The sequence below is a fragment of the Curcuma longa genome, chromosome 21, assembly GCF_044706935.1.
Source record: "Curcuma longa cultivar G26 ecotype Majalengka, Jawa Barat chromosome 21, ITB_CL_G26_1.1, whole genome shotgun sequence".
Lineage (NCBI taxonomy): Eukaryota > Viridiplantae > Streptophyta > Magnoliopsida > Zingiberales > Zingiberaceae > Curcuma > Curcuma longa.
Window position 1 is genome coordinate 11,633,862 of NC_133881.1, and position 19,163 is coordinate 11,653,024.

At 35.3% G+C, this 19,163-nt stretch overlaps 1 protein-coding gene across 6 annotated transcripts; it reads right to left on the bottom strand.

The window, feature by feature from the left end:
- Window positions 1-3,945: 3,945 nt before the first annotated feature.
- On the bottom strand, window positions 3,946-19,062 carry LOC141814907 (uncharacterized). 6 transcript variants are annotated; one of them, XM_074702862.1, is made up of 17 exons: window positions 18,866-19,062; window positions 18,694-18,787; window positions 18,047-18,091; window positions 17,787-17,954; window positions 17,640-17,724; window positions 17,448-17,554; window positions 15,428-15,508; window positions 13,392-13,444; window positions 13,199-13,301; window positions 12,228-12,371; window positions 10,876-10,972; window positions 9,550-9,775; window positions 9,356-9,449; window positions 8,026-9,120; window positions 5,983-6,075; window positions 5,599-5,876; window positions 3,946-4,301 (listed from the first exon to the last, which is right to left on the bottom strand). In XM_074702862.1, exons 1-17 carry the CDS (start codon window positions 18,991-18,993, stop codon window positions 4,142-4,144), a joined length of 3,051 nt encoding a protein of 1,016 aa, XP_074558963.1. In that variant the 5' UTR covers window positions 18,994-19,062; the 3' UTR covers window positions 3,946-4,141. The 6 variants fall into 6 exon arrangements, with proteins under 6 accessions (XP_074558963.1, XP_074558961.1, XP_074558962.1 ...); XM_074702860.1 differs by having other exon boundaries at window positions 5,983-6,078; XM_074702861.1 differs by having other exon boundaries at window positions 17,448-17,557.
- Between the last annotated feature and the right edge of the window lie 101 nt (window positions 19,063-19,163).

The window sequence follows — 19,163 nt, forward strand, 5'->3', positions numbered from 1 at the left end:
CTAGCAGCAATCAGTAGTGCGAGATGAGACGAGTGAGTGGCTGCAGCTGCTCGATCGATCTCAGCTCAGCTCAGCTCGCCTCACATGTTGGCATGCATGCACTATGCCACCAACAGTGACAGGAGCATCTGGCCTTGCCTTCCTGGAAGCACGAAGGAGGTGGATTCATGTGATGATGGGGCATGGATCTGGTTCCAGAGCTTGGGAGATTGTCACTGTGAGTGAAAGATTTTAACTTTAATTACTTTCATCCTTAGTAACAAACACCTTGATGATTGTTCCATGGTACCCGGTAGGACATTGAGATTGTCATTCAGGCCCCCGGGGCATAGCTGAATTGGTTATGACGTAGTAGAGTTGCAGAAGAGGGTAAAGGTTCGAATCCTAGCGAAACCAGGCAATACCCTCATGCGTCGTGACCAACTGTAGTTTTCCGATTTACCTCCTCACAAATGGTCGTGGGGTTGAGCTAAAGTGGTGGATTCCTTTTTTGCGATTTCAGACATCCACGGTTTGATCCCCGACTACTGCGTATTTATAGAAATTTTCTTTCAAATGGGGATCGTAATTAAATGATGCTGGGTGCCTGGGCTGGCCGCTACGTGTACTTCTCGATTTATCCTTGGTGGTCGATGGAAAATTTTCATGAGATCGAACCGGTCATCCTCAAGAATAGTCAATGAGGCTAATTGAGATTTATCAATTTTTTTTATTAGAAAAATGTCTGCCAAATTTTGTGAAAAAGAAAATCATCTCGAATGAAATATCTCAAAGGGAATATTTAGAATTCTTTAGTTAAAATAATTATCAAATAGAAATAAATGTTTCATTTTGATTTAAAAAGCATTATATTAAGTTAAAAAGAAACTTAGTGTTGCATGATTATTAAATTTTAGGATAAAACTCTTTGATGGTCAGTTATTTTAGAAAAGAAAATTAACCAAAAATAAATAAAAATTACAGCGTAAGCTTGTTGTGAACCTAAAGACAAAATGTGATTAAAAGGAGAGTGTCATTATAGTTGTGAAATGGTTACACAAAACGTGTAGATATCTATTTGCAATGTTGTTTGAGTCCGACCAGAGTTCGACCCCAACAAATGATTGCAAGCGAGCCAAACTTGGACAGGGGTTGTGACTAAACAATTCGGCAGGGGGTGTTAGACAAGTCTATTGAGCTGAACTTCTTACTGGGTGAGTTGATAAATTTGGATGAGATATTAGATTGATTTAATTTGATAGACCTGTCGAGTCGGTTAGTTGAGCCAAGCGCCTAGCAAATTAGGCGGGTCAATCTATTGAGCTAAATGTGCGCTAGCGGCCTGGTCGGACCAGACAAGCCAATGTGTATTTGGTAGAAACTAGAACAACCTGAAGTTGGGTGACAAACAATTTGAATCACTTCCCTCCATTCCATTCCTTATTTTATTCCATGGCACCAACTGCACCCTTATATAAAACTAACACGCATTCCTCTACATTACAAAAACCTGAAATGCCTATCTACTGCTCTCTTTTGGCTGTATTCACAATGACATTTAGGGTTGAATATTCCAGTGAAATTAAATTGATGGAAGTGAATTAATTGAAATTATTTTTAGACAAATCAAACCGATCAAAATTTGCTACTAAAATTGAATCGTCGATTATTTCTTCAATTCCCCAATAGTTAATTGATATGTGGATAGTCGACTGTTAAATTTACAGTGTCTGATTTGTGGATATCAAAGACTGCGTTACTCGACTACTAAATTTACTATCTATTTTATCAGTCTAGTAGTTGATTGATCCTAATGTATCAATCGATTGATCCTAACAAGTTAACTTCATGATTATATGAATTCAAATATTTTTAAGGTTTATTTTATCACAAACTTACATCAACAGTCGACTAACCAGTTCGATTTAATTCAAATTAATCAAATTAAAATTTTAAATTCAGACCGAATCGGATAAATCAAAATAATCAAGATTTTTTCTAAATTTTCAAATTAGATTAATTTGGTTGGTTATTTCAATTTAACTTGGATCGGCATGTCCGTGTCTCAATCAGGAAGAGTTTGTTTCCTTTCGAGTGAAATAAATGGACAAAAGTGAATCTTATGTTTTTGCATTCATGATGAGCAGCAGAAGTTTGTGCATCAATCATATTTTTTAGGTATAAATGAGAACAAGCCCCTTGAGATAAAAGAGTACACATCCTGTACATTTTGTGCTTCATCTTTTTGCAGCATAAAATGTGAACCTTTTCGTGAGGGAATTGCAAGGTACTTTGATTCTTTCTTGTCTGGACTCTGGATATAGAGAAACGACTAACGAGGAGGATCTTTGAAAGCCAAGCTCATTTACTACCTATTAACTTTTATACTCATTAAAGTGGTTCTCATTGATGAATCTCTGGGGAGCTGCAGATTACAGGAAAGATCGCTAGTAAACCTGGTGTTTAATTTCTGTTATCTGAAATGAATGTCATTATTTTCAGATATCCAACTCTTACGATCTGATTAATTCTGAAGATACAAATCCTTTATGGATGCAAAATTTGATCTGGTTCATTGCTGACCACCAAATTACAGTCAAGACGAAGAAATTTCGACTGAACTGAGTGGTTAAAAAGAGGGGTGGGTTCTGGTCGGATTGCAATGGGCAACCACAACCGCGAAGTGGGCGACCTCAATTCCCTGTCGTTCTCCAGCCACATGGCGGTAGCTCCACGACACAACAGCTATCAAGAAAGAAGGCAATAACAACGACCGAATCCAATGGATCAATCAATCCAGGGACAACGACACACGGAATTGGAATTGGAATTGGAGACATAACGGTGGATTGGTGCATGCAGTACTGATTAATTGTCTTAAAGGGATGGCAAAGGCCGTGCACCAACCAATATCCCATTCGCTGAAGTCGAATTCAAATATTTAATTTGAATTGAGCTCTGCCCTACCATGTGTACATCCCTTGGGCTTTAAGCCGCTGGTGCACTTTTCTGCATCCCCACACCGTGTCGGGTGCTCTGCACCTGCACGTTTCCACGCCACTCTCCTCATCGACATTAGCATCCAAGAAGAGTCGGAGAAGGAGGCCACCCGGGCGATGGCATGTGCTAGCTATTCAATGCATCATGCATGCTGTCTTCTATCACACACTATTCGCAGTCACACATTTCCTTGCCCTCCTCCTCTTCTTCGATTGACCTCAGATCGTAAGCTAGAAAAGAACTCTTTTTATTAAAGTTGTCTTCTTTGCCGTCGGAACTCTTAATTTTCTTGTTTATGAAGTATTCTCTTCTATGATTGATATCTGTCGACAACTTTTTATTTTATATAAAAAAAAAGTCAAAGGAAACCTTGTGCGAGTTCATTTTCTGACGTTATTTAGCGTGAAATGGAGTGGTGGGATTAGATTTGGAGGCTTTAATTTCTCTTTGGCATGCTCGGTTTGATGATGACTGCAACATGCAGTGCAGGGTCGTGATCATGAATGAACATGTCAAGCTAACTGTCGGCACACGAACGAGCCAGGTTCTTTCTCCGGTAGGTGATGAAATATATGCTTCATCTGTCACTTCGTGATCATATTGAAAGCCATTTCCAAGCGAACCCACACAAAAGGAAAAAAAGAAAAAAAAATCATAATTCTATATGAATGAGTATTTCAAATTCAATTTTGTAATTAATGATAATAGATAATTTAAAATGGAATGCATCATTTGATTCTCACATTTCATAAGTTGAAGAGGTGGAATAAAGCATTCCATCTCTCGAAAACTAGAACTCGGTAGACAAGATGGCATAACAAACCAAGTGAGTCATGAAAGAAAGATCAAAGATTCAAAACCAAGTGTGTCAGCCAAGCCCAACCAAGAGTTTAGTAGACGTAAGCAAGATAACGCAAGCAAGCAACCAAACTGCATCTCTGGTGTCAATTCCACATGACAAAAAAAAAAAAAAAAACAATGATGCACGTTTAATAATACAATTCAAGGAAAACAAAGTGATAGTAGATCCTTTTAGTATTTGAGAAATCGCTCAAGAACATACATAGTCATTCAAAAACTTATGAATCAGTACTGAGTGAATATTGTCCTCGAGAATGGGTAGCAAACATGCATGACTCATAATCATTGAAGAAATTGCACTTTAGTTGCCTGATATAGATACCGTATCCGAACTACTAGCGAACAGACTTGATTTCACACCACTTCTCACAGCTAATACAGAGCTAGTGTAAACTACCAGGGCAGCTATTACAAGTACCCCGATGTAAACAGATACTGTTGAAGCACAAAGGTAAAGGTACCTGTTGCATTTCAACAGAAATTATAATTTAGCTGCAAAATGTGTGCTAGGAAAGCCTTCAGAAGTGGTAAGATAATATACAAAGCAAACTGATGAGAAAAATAGGTCAATTGATAAACAGGAGTAAGAAACAGAACTCGTGAAACAACACGACAGCCAGAATGCTAGATTTTAGTGTCACCATTTAACAAGGCACCACATACACATCTTTTTAAAGTAATTTCCTAAATCTTGATAACTTATCGGTGTGACAGCAATATGGAAATCAATTTGTTCCAGAAATGAGTAATGTGACAGGTTAAAGCATTCCATACCTTAATGGATAAAACAAACATTTACCAAACTGGATATATGGTGTAAGCATTAATGTTAAATATGAAGAATAAGAAAACAAATTACTGCCACTTTGGGGACACATTATAAGACGCATGTGCCATTTCATTTTCTTTCATCAGTAAAGCTCGAAAAGATCCAACAACTGAAATAAAAAATAATCTAGAGCTTACACAGAACTAATACTGGAACTCACTATCAAGTTTGCACATTCAGTTTCATCAGGTACTAGCTAGTGCTTGCAGATGCAAGCTGCTGGAAGTAGCAGCTGCAAGGATGAGCAAATTAGCTGTGTTCAGAGTTCAGATCTGGGTGTACATGGAGGACTCAATAGGGTGAGATGCAAAGGATGAATTTGCTTGACGAAATCAAGGAGGACAAGGTCATCCGATCTGCTCAGTACAGCTTGAGTTGCGAGTCTGCGACTGAGGGTGACAAAGACCTTGCTGTTAGAAGGGAGGAACAACAAAGGGACAATGTCTGGAAGATTCTGCTCGAATGGAATTGATAAAGGGAAGTGTGGTGTATGAGGACAAGAGGGAGTGCTGCAATTACTATAACAATCTCACACCGTACCATAGACGGATAAAAGAAGACAATGATCAAATGAACAAAAATATTGCACTGATACCACGTACAAACTGTGCAAAAGTAATAACTGAAAGGAAACATAACCAGGCCAGAAATCATGAAAGCAAATATCATGGTAGATTGGGTTACAATCGAGGAAAATTAAACAGGATATTGGGCATAATCATTTTTCCATAACATACTAGTCCTAAATACTTATTTGGTGAAAAGTAATGTGTAATAAAAGGAAGAAAAAAAAAATCTGAATCATCAGTTAAGAAACCTTAGCCGACCCCACTTAGTGGGATAAGGCTTGGTTGTTGTTGGTTGTTGTTGTTATCAGTTAAGAAACCTATTTAAGCTGAAGTAAAATGAAGTATCAGTGTAAAACTTACTTTGGTGAGAAGACACTCCAAACAAACAGATGGTTTCTCATAAGCAGCAATATGATAGTGAAAGCAACTAAAACCACCGAATTTAAGACCAAGGGAAGCAGACAAGGAAATCCAATCATCAAATGTAATGTATCCAATCCTGGGTGATTTGGTAAAAGATCATTCATATCCTTTACAGAAATATAGATTAGCATGCTCAGGAATGCTAACAAAGGTGCTGCGTAGGTGATCATGAACATCAGTATGCCAGAAAGAACAGTGGAATGATTTGAAATGCCCTATAGAAAAAGAAAACACAGCAAATAGCAAAAATAAGATGAAATAAGTGGTAACGTCAGGGTGAACTAGTCTTTCATATATGAACTGCAAGGTAAAGAAATTTACAATAAATGCCCCAGCAACGTCAATAGTAGCCAGGCTGTTACTGTTTCCCAGACCAAAATGACCTGTCATTCCTAAAAAATACATTGCAGCAACCTGCTAATTGCAAAACATTGGTGCGTCATCAGATAAGGATCACTGAATCATATATACGAAATGCAAGTACCACATCCTAGTCCTTAGGATATTAAGTAGGGTGATTTTCAAAATGCCCACCAATGTTTACTATCTTTTAAAAAAGCTCCCCCTAAGATTTAATTGACGTCAAAAGGCCCCCTAAGGTTTTCACTTTGTTGTTAAAACGCCCTCTCTCCATTAACAAATGAATGATTTAGATGGTAATTTTGAAGCATAAAATAGGTATTTTTTGGTGTTATATAAGGGGTATCTTGATAGCAAAAATGGAAACTTTAGGGGGCATTTTGACATTAATCAAACTTTGGGGGGCATTTTTAAAAAAACTAATAAATGTTGGGGGACATTTTGAAAATCATCATGCACAACAACAGAATAGATTAATCATATGAAAGATATATTCTGCAACTTCACAAGCAAATAACAATATAGGCGTGACAACTGAACAAGCCTATAAAGCTGAGACACTTGCAAAAAGATTGTTTAACAAGTCACTGCTACAATCTACTGAGACATTCTTCCTGTAACGATCTCTTTATTGTCATTAGTAAAATCAGTAAATTGTGTTAGCTCCTACTTGCACATATTTGTATCACCAACAAGGATGAGTCAACAACGTGTCAATGATTGATAAAGATCCATTAGCAATTTAACAAGTGTGATACTTGTTGACCATTAAAAAGCCAAGAGGTATTGAAGATTTTCAAAATTTACACTTGTTTAGTATGGAAGTTCATAATTGTTTACTAAATGCTAGATCACACAAGCTTTTGAATGACTTATGGAGAAGAGAACGAGGAAGCAATTAAATATTCCTTTCATTGATCATCTCCATTTCTTTCATCTCATCTATATTTTGTTTGCTTGACACTTTTTTCTCTCTTTCGGGTTGCCACTGCCTGTCACACTTCCTGGCCTATCCAATCTCCAACCACATTTTGAAAGACTGTTGATCATTTCAAGCTTAAAATTGAACAGGTTACAGCAACAATGGAGTCAGTTTGTCAAGATTAAGTTATTCACACTTCACCATAGACCAATTTAACTTGGATTGGATCTAGTTGACACCAGTATAACCACCTATACTTGCAAAAATATCACTGATTTTTAATCACAGATTTAAACCATTAAAGAACTTTGGCATAAGATTGTTGTCACAACTCATCGCTCTAGTGAGCTACTTTGATGTGCAGAACATAAATATGGATGAGGAACCCACTACTGAATAATGAAAGTAATAAGTGAGAAGCTGCAAATCAACAGGTCATTAAATATTATAGAACTCTTTTACCACTTGTAAGTATAAAGGTTATTTTCTGCAAGTCTCAACTCCTCAAATAGTCTGCTATGCATTGAATCAGGTATGTTGCACAAGGAAATTAAATTGCTACTAAATAAAAAATTTTACAACGTAAGAAACCATCTAGGATGTCTCTTTCAAATGACAAAAAAATAATAATAATAATAATAATGCCTACAAAGGATCCATCAATTATGTAGAATCTCCAAAAGATAATTTATCCTTTACAAGTTATATGACAGAATGCAGTTTCCATTTTGATTTAGCAACCAATTTTTCATTCATCTAAAATAAAAAGAAACAATACTTTCTCTTATTGTGCAAAAGGGGAACCGTCCTCATTATGCTTCAAATCAAGTTTTTTTCACATATAGATAAGTGGGAAACCAAAAAATATTAAAATATTGCTGAGCATTTAAAAAGACTACTAACTAATATTGCCATGACATCAAACATCAAGTAACATAGGTAGTAGGAACAATAAAATCTACAAGTGAATAAATTCTAAACCATGTAGATGACAAAATATCAACCGTCAAGTGACACATGTACTATAAATACAGAAGTTAACTAATTCTGTGTGCCAGAAAATACATCTGGTGAAAACTGACCTCAACCCACTGCCGGTGTTTAGTTCTATATGACGAGAAATAGATAATGCTGGCCATTTGTTGTAAATAAACTATCAGCACTGGTATATCATTTATTCGCTGCTGCAGAAGCAGTTGTAACAAACACCAAAAAACAGTGCATGTGGTTCCAATCAGGTATGTGCAATCTCTAACTCCCAGCAGAAAACTAGAACTTTGCATATCATTACTCTGTGAACTTGATTTCAATCCAGTTATAACACTACGCACTTCATGATCAACAGGAAGAACCCATGGAGATACTAATACAGTAAAGAGTATCACAGTTCCAACACAAATATAGATGATTTGAGCTACCGAATTGACACTAGAATATGTTGGTCCTATAATATTGCTCTGACTATCAATTATGTGTAGTAAAACAAGAAATCCACATATGAAATAGCTAATCCAAACAATGTAAATTAAGTATATCCTTCGTCGCACAAGTGAAAAGGCAAATGAACCAAGCACCATGAGACCAAGTAATGTGATTATTTGAAAAGCCTTAATATAGAAATCACCAGTTTGGATCAGCAACTTTGATATATCAGGAAGATGAGCCCAGTTAACACCACCTTGATGCCATCCTCTTAATACTCTTCCCAAAATGAGAATAACAAGTATCAAAGATGCTTGATAATGTTCCTGCAGTTGTTTTGATTGAGATGATTTGTCATTGGTAGAGGGACCGCTTTCATCCTTTGACACTGACTTGCAAAGAGTATGGTTGTTTTCATGCTTGTTTCTTTTCATGAAGTATGATGCAGGTGTTTTTAGAGAGGATCTGATAACTGATAAGAGAAATATCAAAAAGAGTGTGGATGTCAAGAAATGCCAGGTATATTGCTCTTCCTCCACCATGGAACTTGCACCAAGGCTAAGAACATGGATTAATATTCCAATAAGAGTAAAAGATTCATCCACATGCCACACTTGATTCAATTCTTTTGACATAGAGAAATGCTTCCTCTCTATAACGAAGACTTCTTTGAATAACTTAAAAACGATGTTCAGTTGTAGAATACATGAGATAAGCATTATAGCAATACCAGACAGAAGCAAGTTGATGGGTTTCTGCAAAACCATCAGATTTCTAGTTAGTAATCTTCACCCTCAATGAACAAAAACTTATTTGAGCAAACAGATATTGTCCCAGTCCTATAATGTCATCCATGACTGATCAAACAGATATGCAACAACTTATCAACACTGCCAATATCTGACAATAAGCACACAGACACACACAAGAATATTGAACACAACCAAATCAGGCTAATGGATCTTACTAACAGAAGGACATGAAAATTACATCAGTAGCTCTGTGAGACAACCACTCACTCGCATTTCCTAGAAATTCATAATATGAACTGACAACAAGGCCAAGATCATCATTTGAATTTGATCTGCAAATGTAGAGAAAATTAACTAGCATAAATACTTAGAAACGATGTCAAGAACATATGTATCTGTAAATATATACACAAGATGTAAACTTCCAATTACGTTACACCAGAAGTTTGACGGAGTAACCACATATTATGAGCCGATGTAGCTTTGGAAAACAAGTAACCTAGTTTTTCCTTTGTGCTGTCAACATTTTGATTAGCTAGCAAACCAATGTCACCACCAATGCAAGTCAAATTGCCACAAAGTAAGCCCGGTGAATGTGCTTGCAATAATCTTAACATCTGCCAGGAATTCAACTGTAAGGCTCGAAGCCTTTGCTCATCTATTAAAAAAAATAGATCAACAAATTATCTTTATTGAAATGCATAATAAGAAACACAATTGTCTTATAACATTTGCAAATTCATAAATATGTCAAAACACTCATCATATTTCCAAAGCTCTTCTTGTTGCAATATGGCGCTTACTAAGATTCTCACTTAACCATATTAATTTAAAGAGTACATAACAGTGACCAGCATCAACGGGTGGCAAAGACAAGGTTCCCCACCACCCAAGAATGCTATAGTATGTGGAATCCTACTAATTTCTCTCTACTTAATTATAAAAAATTATTGTATATTTCTTTTGTGGCATGACAAAGATAATTTGTAATTAACTATTGATTATCGATTATATTAACATTTATGTTGAATGATTGGGATCCAATAATCATGAGCTATGAAGAATGTTGTAGTTGATTGGCTAACCACTTATCTCAAATCCTTGAGTTACTAAGAAAGATATCAATATATAATAAATCACTGCACCTGTCCATGTGGAACTAATGTACGTGGATCATCCTATTAATGGTTCATATCACTTGTTCTGACTAACACAAAACATGATATAAAAACATGGCCTGACATGTATCAACCCTTATTGCATGTTAATATGAAATGGTAATAATACTGTATGGATTTAGGTTGTTACTGCAGACTGTATTGAAGTAGTACCTTAAATTTTGACTGCATCTGCAAGTGTTCTATATATTACAAAGTTAAAAAACAAAGGAACAAATGTTTATGCATGATGATAAATCCTATGAAATTTTCAACAAAAATTATTGTATGAGGAGACTTCCAAATGCCAAACTAGTAGGATTACTTTTCATAAGCAGGAATTCTAGATAACTAAAAGATTATAAGAAAATTACAACAGATTCACTAGAAATGTCACTGAAAATATAATATTAACAACATTTCCTCCATTTTCATTTACGCTTACAAAGAAAAATTAAGTAGGAGTTCAAATCCATACATGATTTGCAAAATACCCAGACTATAATAAGTTGATAACTAATAAGTCAAAACTCAGCAGGGTAAATGCTGGCTATTTCGATTATTCTAAAATATTGAGGACTAAACAATGGGACCAACAAACCTGTCAATGAATCAAGCATCTCCCTCAAGATGACTCCTATATTGTTATTTGGAATGGGCACACCAAAAAGAAGAGCTAGAGTTGGAGCAATATCTACCTGTTTAGTAGAGACAATGTTGCATGACAGGAAATAAAGCTAATCTGGATCCAAAGATATCAAAATTATATAGGGATACAGCTAAGAAGGTGCGTTTTATGCTCATATATTACTTCTAATGATCCAATTTACCTGCATTGATAGGGATGGCAAAGACTGATACATGACATTTTCGAATTTTATCAATAAAAAACAGAAAACATAACGAAATCATAAGTATGTAACAATACAGAGACGTGATGCCTAGTGCTTCCATAGCTATCATCTTTTATACAATTAGGATCCTAAAGATGTGTATGTCAACAAAGCAACCATTGGCTATTATTTTAAACATGAAAGAGTTAAATATCATCTACTGACAAAAATCAAGCAAGTCATAGCAACTACTTTTTAACCATGAATTGAACCAATAATGAGCTATAAGTTCCACTTATTGGCGATTGATTGGAAAGGTAAATGGCTAACAGCAAGGTACGAATCTAACAGGTATTACATCTGCAATTTTTTTCTGAATTGAGAATTACACTTATGTTTCAATGCCAGTAGCATGTTTGTACTTGTTTCCCTTGTGACTAACCAACAGAGGGGTACTCAGAGCCCCCAATAAGCATGATGCTTCAAGATCAGAAACAAAAGAAAATCAAACATATAAGAGAATTACATAAACCCTCAACCCTAAAGATATTAGCATGGTTTAAAATCTCGAGTCGTATCAGAATTTTGATTTATAACCTGAATGATACGATTTTGGTACCGTATCGTGTCATGCCGATATGGTTTCGGTATTTTTTAAATATAAAATATATTAATTAAAAATAAAATATTTGACATAAGCATTTAAAAATATAAAAATATAAATTTAAAAAAAGGAAAAAACGGAATCGTTAAATAAAATTTTATTATATATTTTTTAAATTAAAATAAATAAATATATAGATAATGAGATAATTTTATTAGAGTTTAATTAAGCTTATTAGATTACCTCTATGATAGCTAGGAGTTGATTTAGTTTATTAACATAAGTTTTAATTAAAAAAATCCAGCCCTCGTGTCTTGCAACGCCCTACGACACAGGGTTGCGTGACCCCTCCGTCACGACCGTGGGGTCGCACGGCCCCTCTGTCGCAGCTGACATGATCCGCTGTGGCCATAGGCCTCGTGTCAAGCGTACCAGTGACGGTCGGCGGGTGGAACAAAATGTTTCACCTGTTTCGTCCAGTGAACACAAACATAGCAATAGAAGACTAGAGGGAACCTGAGAAGCAGACTTGTGCACATTGAAAGCACTATATGAATTCTCAATAGAGGGACCAATGAAAAGAGCTAGTGAATCAGTTTCTTCATATGATGATCCTCCATGGTTTCCACCAGTAGTCATTCCATGGTCACTGACAACTACCTAACAAGAAAGAAAGAGAAAAAGATTAGCAAAAGTCATCAATTACTATGGAGAAAAAAGAGGAAAATTAAAATATTGACAAACTTATAAGCTACTCATAGAAAACACAATAGCTGTTTGTAATCATTTAGTATGGATCCCATAGACGAAGCATCTGAAATACAATTGTTGTTTGTAATCATTTAGTATGAATCCCATAGACGAAGCATCTGAAATACAGTTGTAGTTATCAGAAATAGGCTTTGGCACTCAGGAAAGTTGTAATGACTGGGATTATGAGCTACGACGGGATATTCTCTATGTAAGTTAACCAAAATTGCAATAACTGGTATTACGAAATACTATGGCTTTCTATGTAAGGCCATGAGGGTGGATGCTGCCAAAAAAGCTATTGTACAAGTTCACCTATTGAATTTTCTAACATGCATTATATTGGAAAACAATCCATATAGCCACAAGCACCCCATCCCCACTCCCCACCCCCCTCGACACACACACATATTCACTATAGTTTCAATTTGCAATAGCCTCATTCGGGCAAATTGACAAAGTTTAGTTTATCACAACTTAATGCATTCAGCATAGACTTAACTTAAAAAAAAAACTAATGCAATTTATATTTAATTAAACAAAAATTGTGAAAAAGATAGTAAAAGAAAGAGATTCTTTTTGCTGAAGATGGCATGACAAAATGTAAGGGAATGGTGATAGTGTAAAAGATTGGCATGACAAGCATACACTAAAAAAAAAAATCAAGCTTAGTAGGAGAAGTATCTAAAATCACAACATTATCCATGTTATGGAAATACAAGATAGAACTAACAAACCAATAATGTGTCTGCAGCATTGTTGTGCTGATGCAGAATAGTGTGCGTATGAATCATCTTAATGACATCATCCATCTCCTTCAACTTTGGGGCCATCAATATACTGAAATTGAAAGACTATTTTAAAACAAAAGCCAAGCTTGAAGCAATTTCATACGAACACAATGATGAAAATAATAGTTTTAGCACATACCTACATCGTCCACCGATGTGGCCAACATGGTCCAAGCCAAGGTAATGAAGAATCTACAAAAAACATCAAAAATAAGAACCTGTGCTAATAGTTATAATAAACCTTTGGTCACAACCAATACCATTAGATGAATCTAACTATCTACCTTGTCAGTATTCATCAATCATGCAAATACATAGGTTTGTTAAAGTAATCTGATACTGTTGCCACAACATATTTAACACATATAATAAATGCATACTTTCAAGCTACCCAACACAAAGCATAATCTCAGAAGTCTATCTCAGTTGAAGCCAAAAATGATGATGTCAAATGAACAACTTTAAAAACATGCAACACAATCCCTTGGATTGGCAATTCTTTGTTGTCTTTAATGTCAGACTCATATGATAATTCTCAGTTGAGCCCCTACATATGTCATTCCATGCATCATCATCAGCAACTGAGCCCCTGCATGTGAGTCATTCTGCGCATCATTGTTGCTAGTTGAGTCTTTGCACAAGATAATTTTGTGCATCATCATTTCTGATTAGCCTCTGCATGAGATCATTCCATGCGGCATCTTTGGTCGAGCCTCCGTGCAAGCGAGATAATTTTGCACATCATCTGCCTGTGTCACTATGCGGAATTTATCTTTGCTCTCTCCATGTGCATCATTCTGCATATATTTCAAGACAAATTTTACCTCTTCTCTCTGCATGCGTTATTCTGCAAAAATTTCAAGATAGATACATTCTCTTCTCTCAGTATGCATCATTCCACAATTTCTCAACTTCATTGTAGAATTATCTCCACATATATCTGAACTTCTCAAGTCTCTTGCCCAAATTAGTATCGTTGGTTGTATCAGTTAAATATAGTTATAACAAGCTAATTTCTATAGTATATTTGAATCAACTTGAGGAGAGTAGTGTTATAGAGTATTATGTATATATTTAATTGGCAAAGGTTTATTGTAATATTCTTATTTATCAACAATATGTATATAAAGATAGATGGTGCTACCTAGGGTTTCTTCAGAAGGAGGAATACTTATTTCTTCCTTTAACAAAATTAAAAGAAACAAAAAATTAAATCATTGGGAAGTAGAGTTACCACAAGAGAAGTTAATCAAATACAAGTGGCTCCACTTGACATTAGTAAACTCTAGCAGATAATAGTAAACTAAATGGTTAACTTTCTCTCTCTCTCTCTCTCTCTCTCTCTCTCTCTCTTTTTGTTCTTGTGCAGTAAGAAAACTTAACATTGCCAATTTTGATTTATCTACAAGGAAAGAACTAAAAGGAAAAGAAGAAGTGAACAATAATATTAACATAATGACGAGAGATATGCAATGATAATATAAAAAGAAAATGTGAGAGAGCAGATTTATAAGTGATCATGGAATCTGCTAATAAGAACTCCTTTCGCTGAATGCAATGAGGTTTCAGTTGCTTTGGCAATCTATCAGAATCATAGGTTGGCTGAAAGTGATACCTGCTCTCTTCATTTTCTTGAACATATACAAACAACAGTGGAAGTTTCATGCACATACCCATCCTAAGGTAAAGGCCCATGTTAACCAAATTCACTGATCCATATTTTTCAATTTGATGTTAGCTTACCCAAATTCAACAATCTATATTTTTTGGATTTCTCAATCAAATTCACAACCTGGTCTCATCAAACTCCTAAATCAACTTCTTTCATCCGAGCAAGCAATCCTGATTCAACAATGGATTCTACAGTCTACCAATTTCATTAAAAACAGACCAGCAGACAGGATTCAACCAGACAAATCAGAAATCAGGAATCAATCCAAACTAGGATTGGCATTTAAAAGTGGATATGGTAAAAGTTTATGAAATTAGAAGATAAATAAGAATCAGCAGAACTGTCAGTTCAAATTAAGTTTATTTTTCTCACAGTAGAAATTGACATATTGCAACTATAAGGATAAATAGGTTTTTAAGCTACCAAACTATTATAAGCATCAAAGAATTCCACTATAATATACAAGATATACCAGTAATGGACTAAAAGAAACTATGCCAGACCAGGAGATTCCAATCTTCAGCAGCCAGTTCAACATCTAGATGACGAGAAACATTGAAATCAACTTGAATTGTATCTTTCACCTAACCGGAAACAAATGCACAAATGATTTTGACTTTCCATCAACAGGTAATCAGGCACTATGTTGGAAAATAATCAATAATTATACGAAAATCTAATACCAAAATAGACCAAATAATCATAACAAGAAAATAAACACTGTTTAAAGCAATGATAGATCACAAATGCAGCCTCTTATATCCTTTTCAGGTTATCCGTAAAATTAAATGAGCAAAAACATGAGTTGCATATTCCACTATGCAAGAATCTAAAGTGTATTGTCCTAGGCTTACACTAATTGGGATAATATTTTAAATATCTATAAGGAACTCACTCCAGAAGAAAATATATCTATATTAAAGAAACTTTAGCATCTCAAACTCCTAGGCAATCTTGTGTGTTGAGGTTGTCCTTTTCTTTCTTCTTTATCTATGAACAATAGGGAAATGAAGAAACTAAGATAAACTGATGCTATGATATTACAGATAAATAACGATATTGTTTTACTGAATGAATGAATCTTGTGCAAGAGCTACAACATAGCCAAATGACAATAATATTTTAAGTAAAAAAGTTAACGGTGACAAGTCCCCAGCCGTAATGGCATACTAAGAACCATTCTATATTGAATAAGATATCACATTTAAAATTGCAATGTTCTGAATAGATCTCATTTTTGCAGACAAATAATCTTGGAAGTTTGCTGATTGTCCATCCAAAACCAATTAGTCAAAAAAAAAGGAATCTTGTTTCATCAACTCACGTTTCAAAAACAAAAACCTTGTAAAACGGCACATCATCTGTGTGGCCTAGGGATTCATAATTATGTATTATGGTATAATGCACACATCAAAAACATTACGCATTTATGATGGTACTTGGGACTGTGCAAAAGTATATCAAATAATCTAAAATGTAAATGAAATAATATGCACAAGTAATTGATTGAAATGCTTAAGTGCTCTGGCTATTTATTGTAGATGCTTCTAGTAATAATGCTAGCATTGTGCTACATCAGTCATGTCCCATGCGAATGCCACTGTTGTTTTGATAAAAGATGGATAAATATAGAACTCATGCTATCTTGGCATGTACAATGGAACTTGAGAGGCTAAAAACATGATACGAATACCATTAAAAATTTGGGGAAGGATCTGAATCATCATCATTCAAGTTGTGTTATCCCAGCTATTAGGGGGTGGCTACATGGATTATCACTCCAAACTTTATGCACAGTTCTATCACCAACAATATTCACATCAGTTGAACCACATTTTTATTACATCAACTAGAATTTTCTATAGTCTTTCTCTACCCCTCACTCAATCGAAACTACTTGCAAATTATCAAACTATTATATCCTTTGGACACATTTGTACATGTTAATACCATCTCAACCTATTTTATTCCATCTTACCATCAATTAAAACTAAACTTAATTGCTCTTCGATAGTAGTATTTGAATTCATCTTTCTAAAATCCTCATGTACTATTTTAACATTCTCATTTCTGCTATATTAATTTTGTGTATGCATAGTTTTCTAATTGTTCAATTCATTGATAGGTAGAATGTGAAGGATCATACCACAGATATACATTTTTTATCCTAAAAGGGACAAACAGTGACATCGACAAACATATGCAGAGCTCCTTTACCATTCAACTGCCAAATCATAATGTTATTGACTATATTTTCATCAATATCTCCATGTTGAAGAATAGATCCAAGATATACAAAGTTCTCACACAAATTTTATATCAATTCATCTTAATTACTTTCTCAATTTTTTCTTATTTATTAAACTACATTATATCACTTCTCGTACTTATTTCAAATCACAGGAGAAATGGTACAAACAGACCTCAAGTATATACCTATGCGGAACATAGTGTGTAAGAATCAGCATGGTATAAAGATTTAAAATTGTTGTACATGAAATGTACAAGTGATGGTAGACTTACAAAAAAGCTGCTCACTCCATCTTGTCTTATAAATAATTTAGGGAAAAGTTTAATCCATGTTTCATCCCCAAGCATCACTAGGTTCCATCCAATACGCTTGAATTGGTCTGCTAGAAAGATTAAGATTAATCCTCAATATAGAAAATCTCCACCACACGTTGTCAAGGCAAACTGGAAATGCATCTGACGAACCAAGAAGATTATCATCCAATAGAGCTTGAGTATTAAAGTTAAATGCCACATCCAAAAAACCTCCAACTGCGCCAGAAACCATAGCCTGTAAGCAATAGATAAATGAGACATACAGGAATAGAAAATACTTTAAAATTTTAAATGTACCTTTAACCTAGGCATGGTAACTGTAGGAGGTTCAGCTTTAGCATGATAAGCTCTAGCTTTTCCAGCTGACAACAAAGATTGAGTATATGGCATAGCCTCCGTCATGGTCTTGGCTGGAGGCTTGTTATCTCTTCCCAGAACAAATTCAGCAGGCAGTCCATCAATAACCTAAACTAACAGATGCATGAAAAACAACAAAATCCCCCATGACATTAGGAGCATTTTTAGTAGAGAGAAGAATGTGTTTACAAGGGTCATACCATTAATACAAGACGATTATATGATGGAGGCACCTTAGATAGTTCCTGTGCCAAAAATGCATAAATATAATGTTATTAACATGAAATTCTTCAGGATTATTCTAGAAATCTAAAGATTGTATGATTTGACTGCCCTTAATATGACATTTAAGGGGAAGAAATGCCACCTAACAAAATAATCATATTGTGAGGATAAGATTGTCTTATTGTGATTAAAAGAGAACAATTGGCACCCAACATATAGCATAAAACTTGAGAGCATAATACTCCAAGTGGCATTAAGCATATATTATTTCTATGACTGTTGGGCTGTCACAGGGTGCAACACAACTCGAGCCAAACTGTCATAGGCCCAGGAGCAGCCCATTGACACACTTATCTTGAGTTGTTTTTATGATAAAAATTCAACAAGTTCAAAGATAGAATTTTTTTTTGCATTGTACAGGGTGAAAGTGAAAATTGAGCATGAAATGCTACCTTTAATAGAATTTTATTTTTGAAAAAAAAGGCTTGAGTAACTAAATGTGTGATAAAGATAATAAAAACTAACTGGTTCAACCACTCCTAGGTAGATATTTCCATCATCATAGAGTTGTATTAGCCAACCAAATCAAATCAGCAAGCTAAACGTGAGTACAAAAACTAACCTTGTAGAAGGATCTCAGCTTCTCCGGAGGTAGCTCGCTGTCCTCAGCGTCCAACACTGGTTCACATGTTGGCATTCGATAGCTCTCGGGACCGCTAAAATAACGACACCCCCAGATTGAATTATATTTCTCTTTCTCGATTAGTAACACAGAAGAACGAACAAAACCAAACCTGAAGCCCTGGAGTGTCGGTTTAACGGGGAAGAAACCTATCATGAAGAACGAGAGACCGAGGATCTGAAGCAGGACGGAGGCGATCGTCCAAGAAGCGAGCTTTCCGCATGTTAGTCCGGAAGCCATGGTGCTAGGGTCCCTGCAGACGGGAAGAACGGGGTAAAAAAGTCGGGAGGCGCGAGGATCTCAAAGAGAGCCAAGGCATTTGGGTGAGGAACACTTTCACTCTGCCCTAGCCTTTTATATATATTTACACAATAATATTTCAAAATTATCAGATGCTTATTATAAATTAA

Excerpts from the sequence above, each read along its gene's own strand:
- LOC141814907 (XM_074702859.1), bottom strand. The coding sequence starts at position 18,993 with ATGGCTTCCGGACTAACATGCGGAAAGCTCGCTTCTTGGACGATCGCC. Across the intron at positions 5,877-5,982 it reads ACGTTGCTGGGGCATTTATT|GGCATTTCAAATCATTCCAC; the intron begins GTAAATTTCTTT and ends CTTTTTCTATAG. Across the intron at positions 4,302-5,598 it reads TGGAGTGTCTTCTCACCAAA|GTACCTTTACCTTTGTGCTT; the intron begins GTAAGTTTTACA and ends GAAATGCAACAG.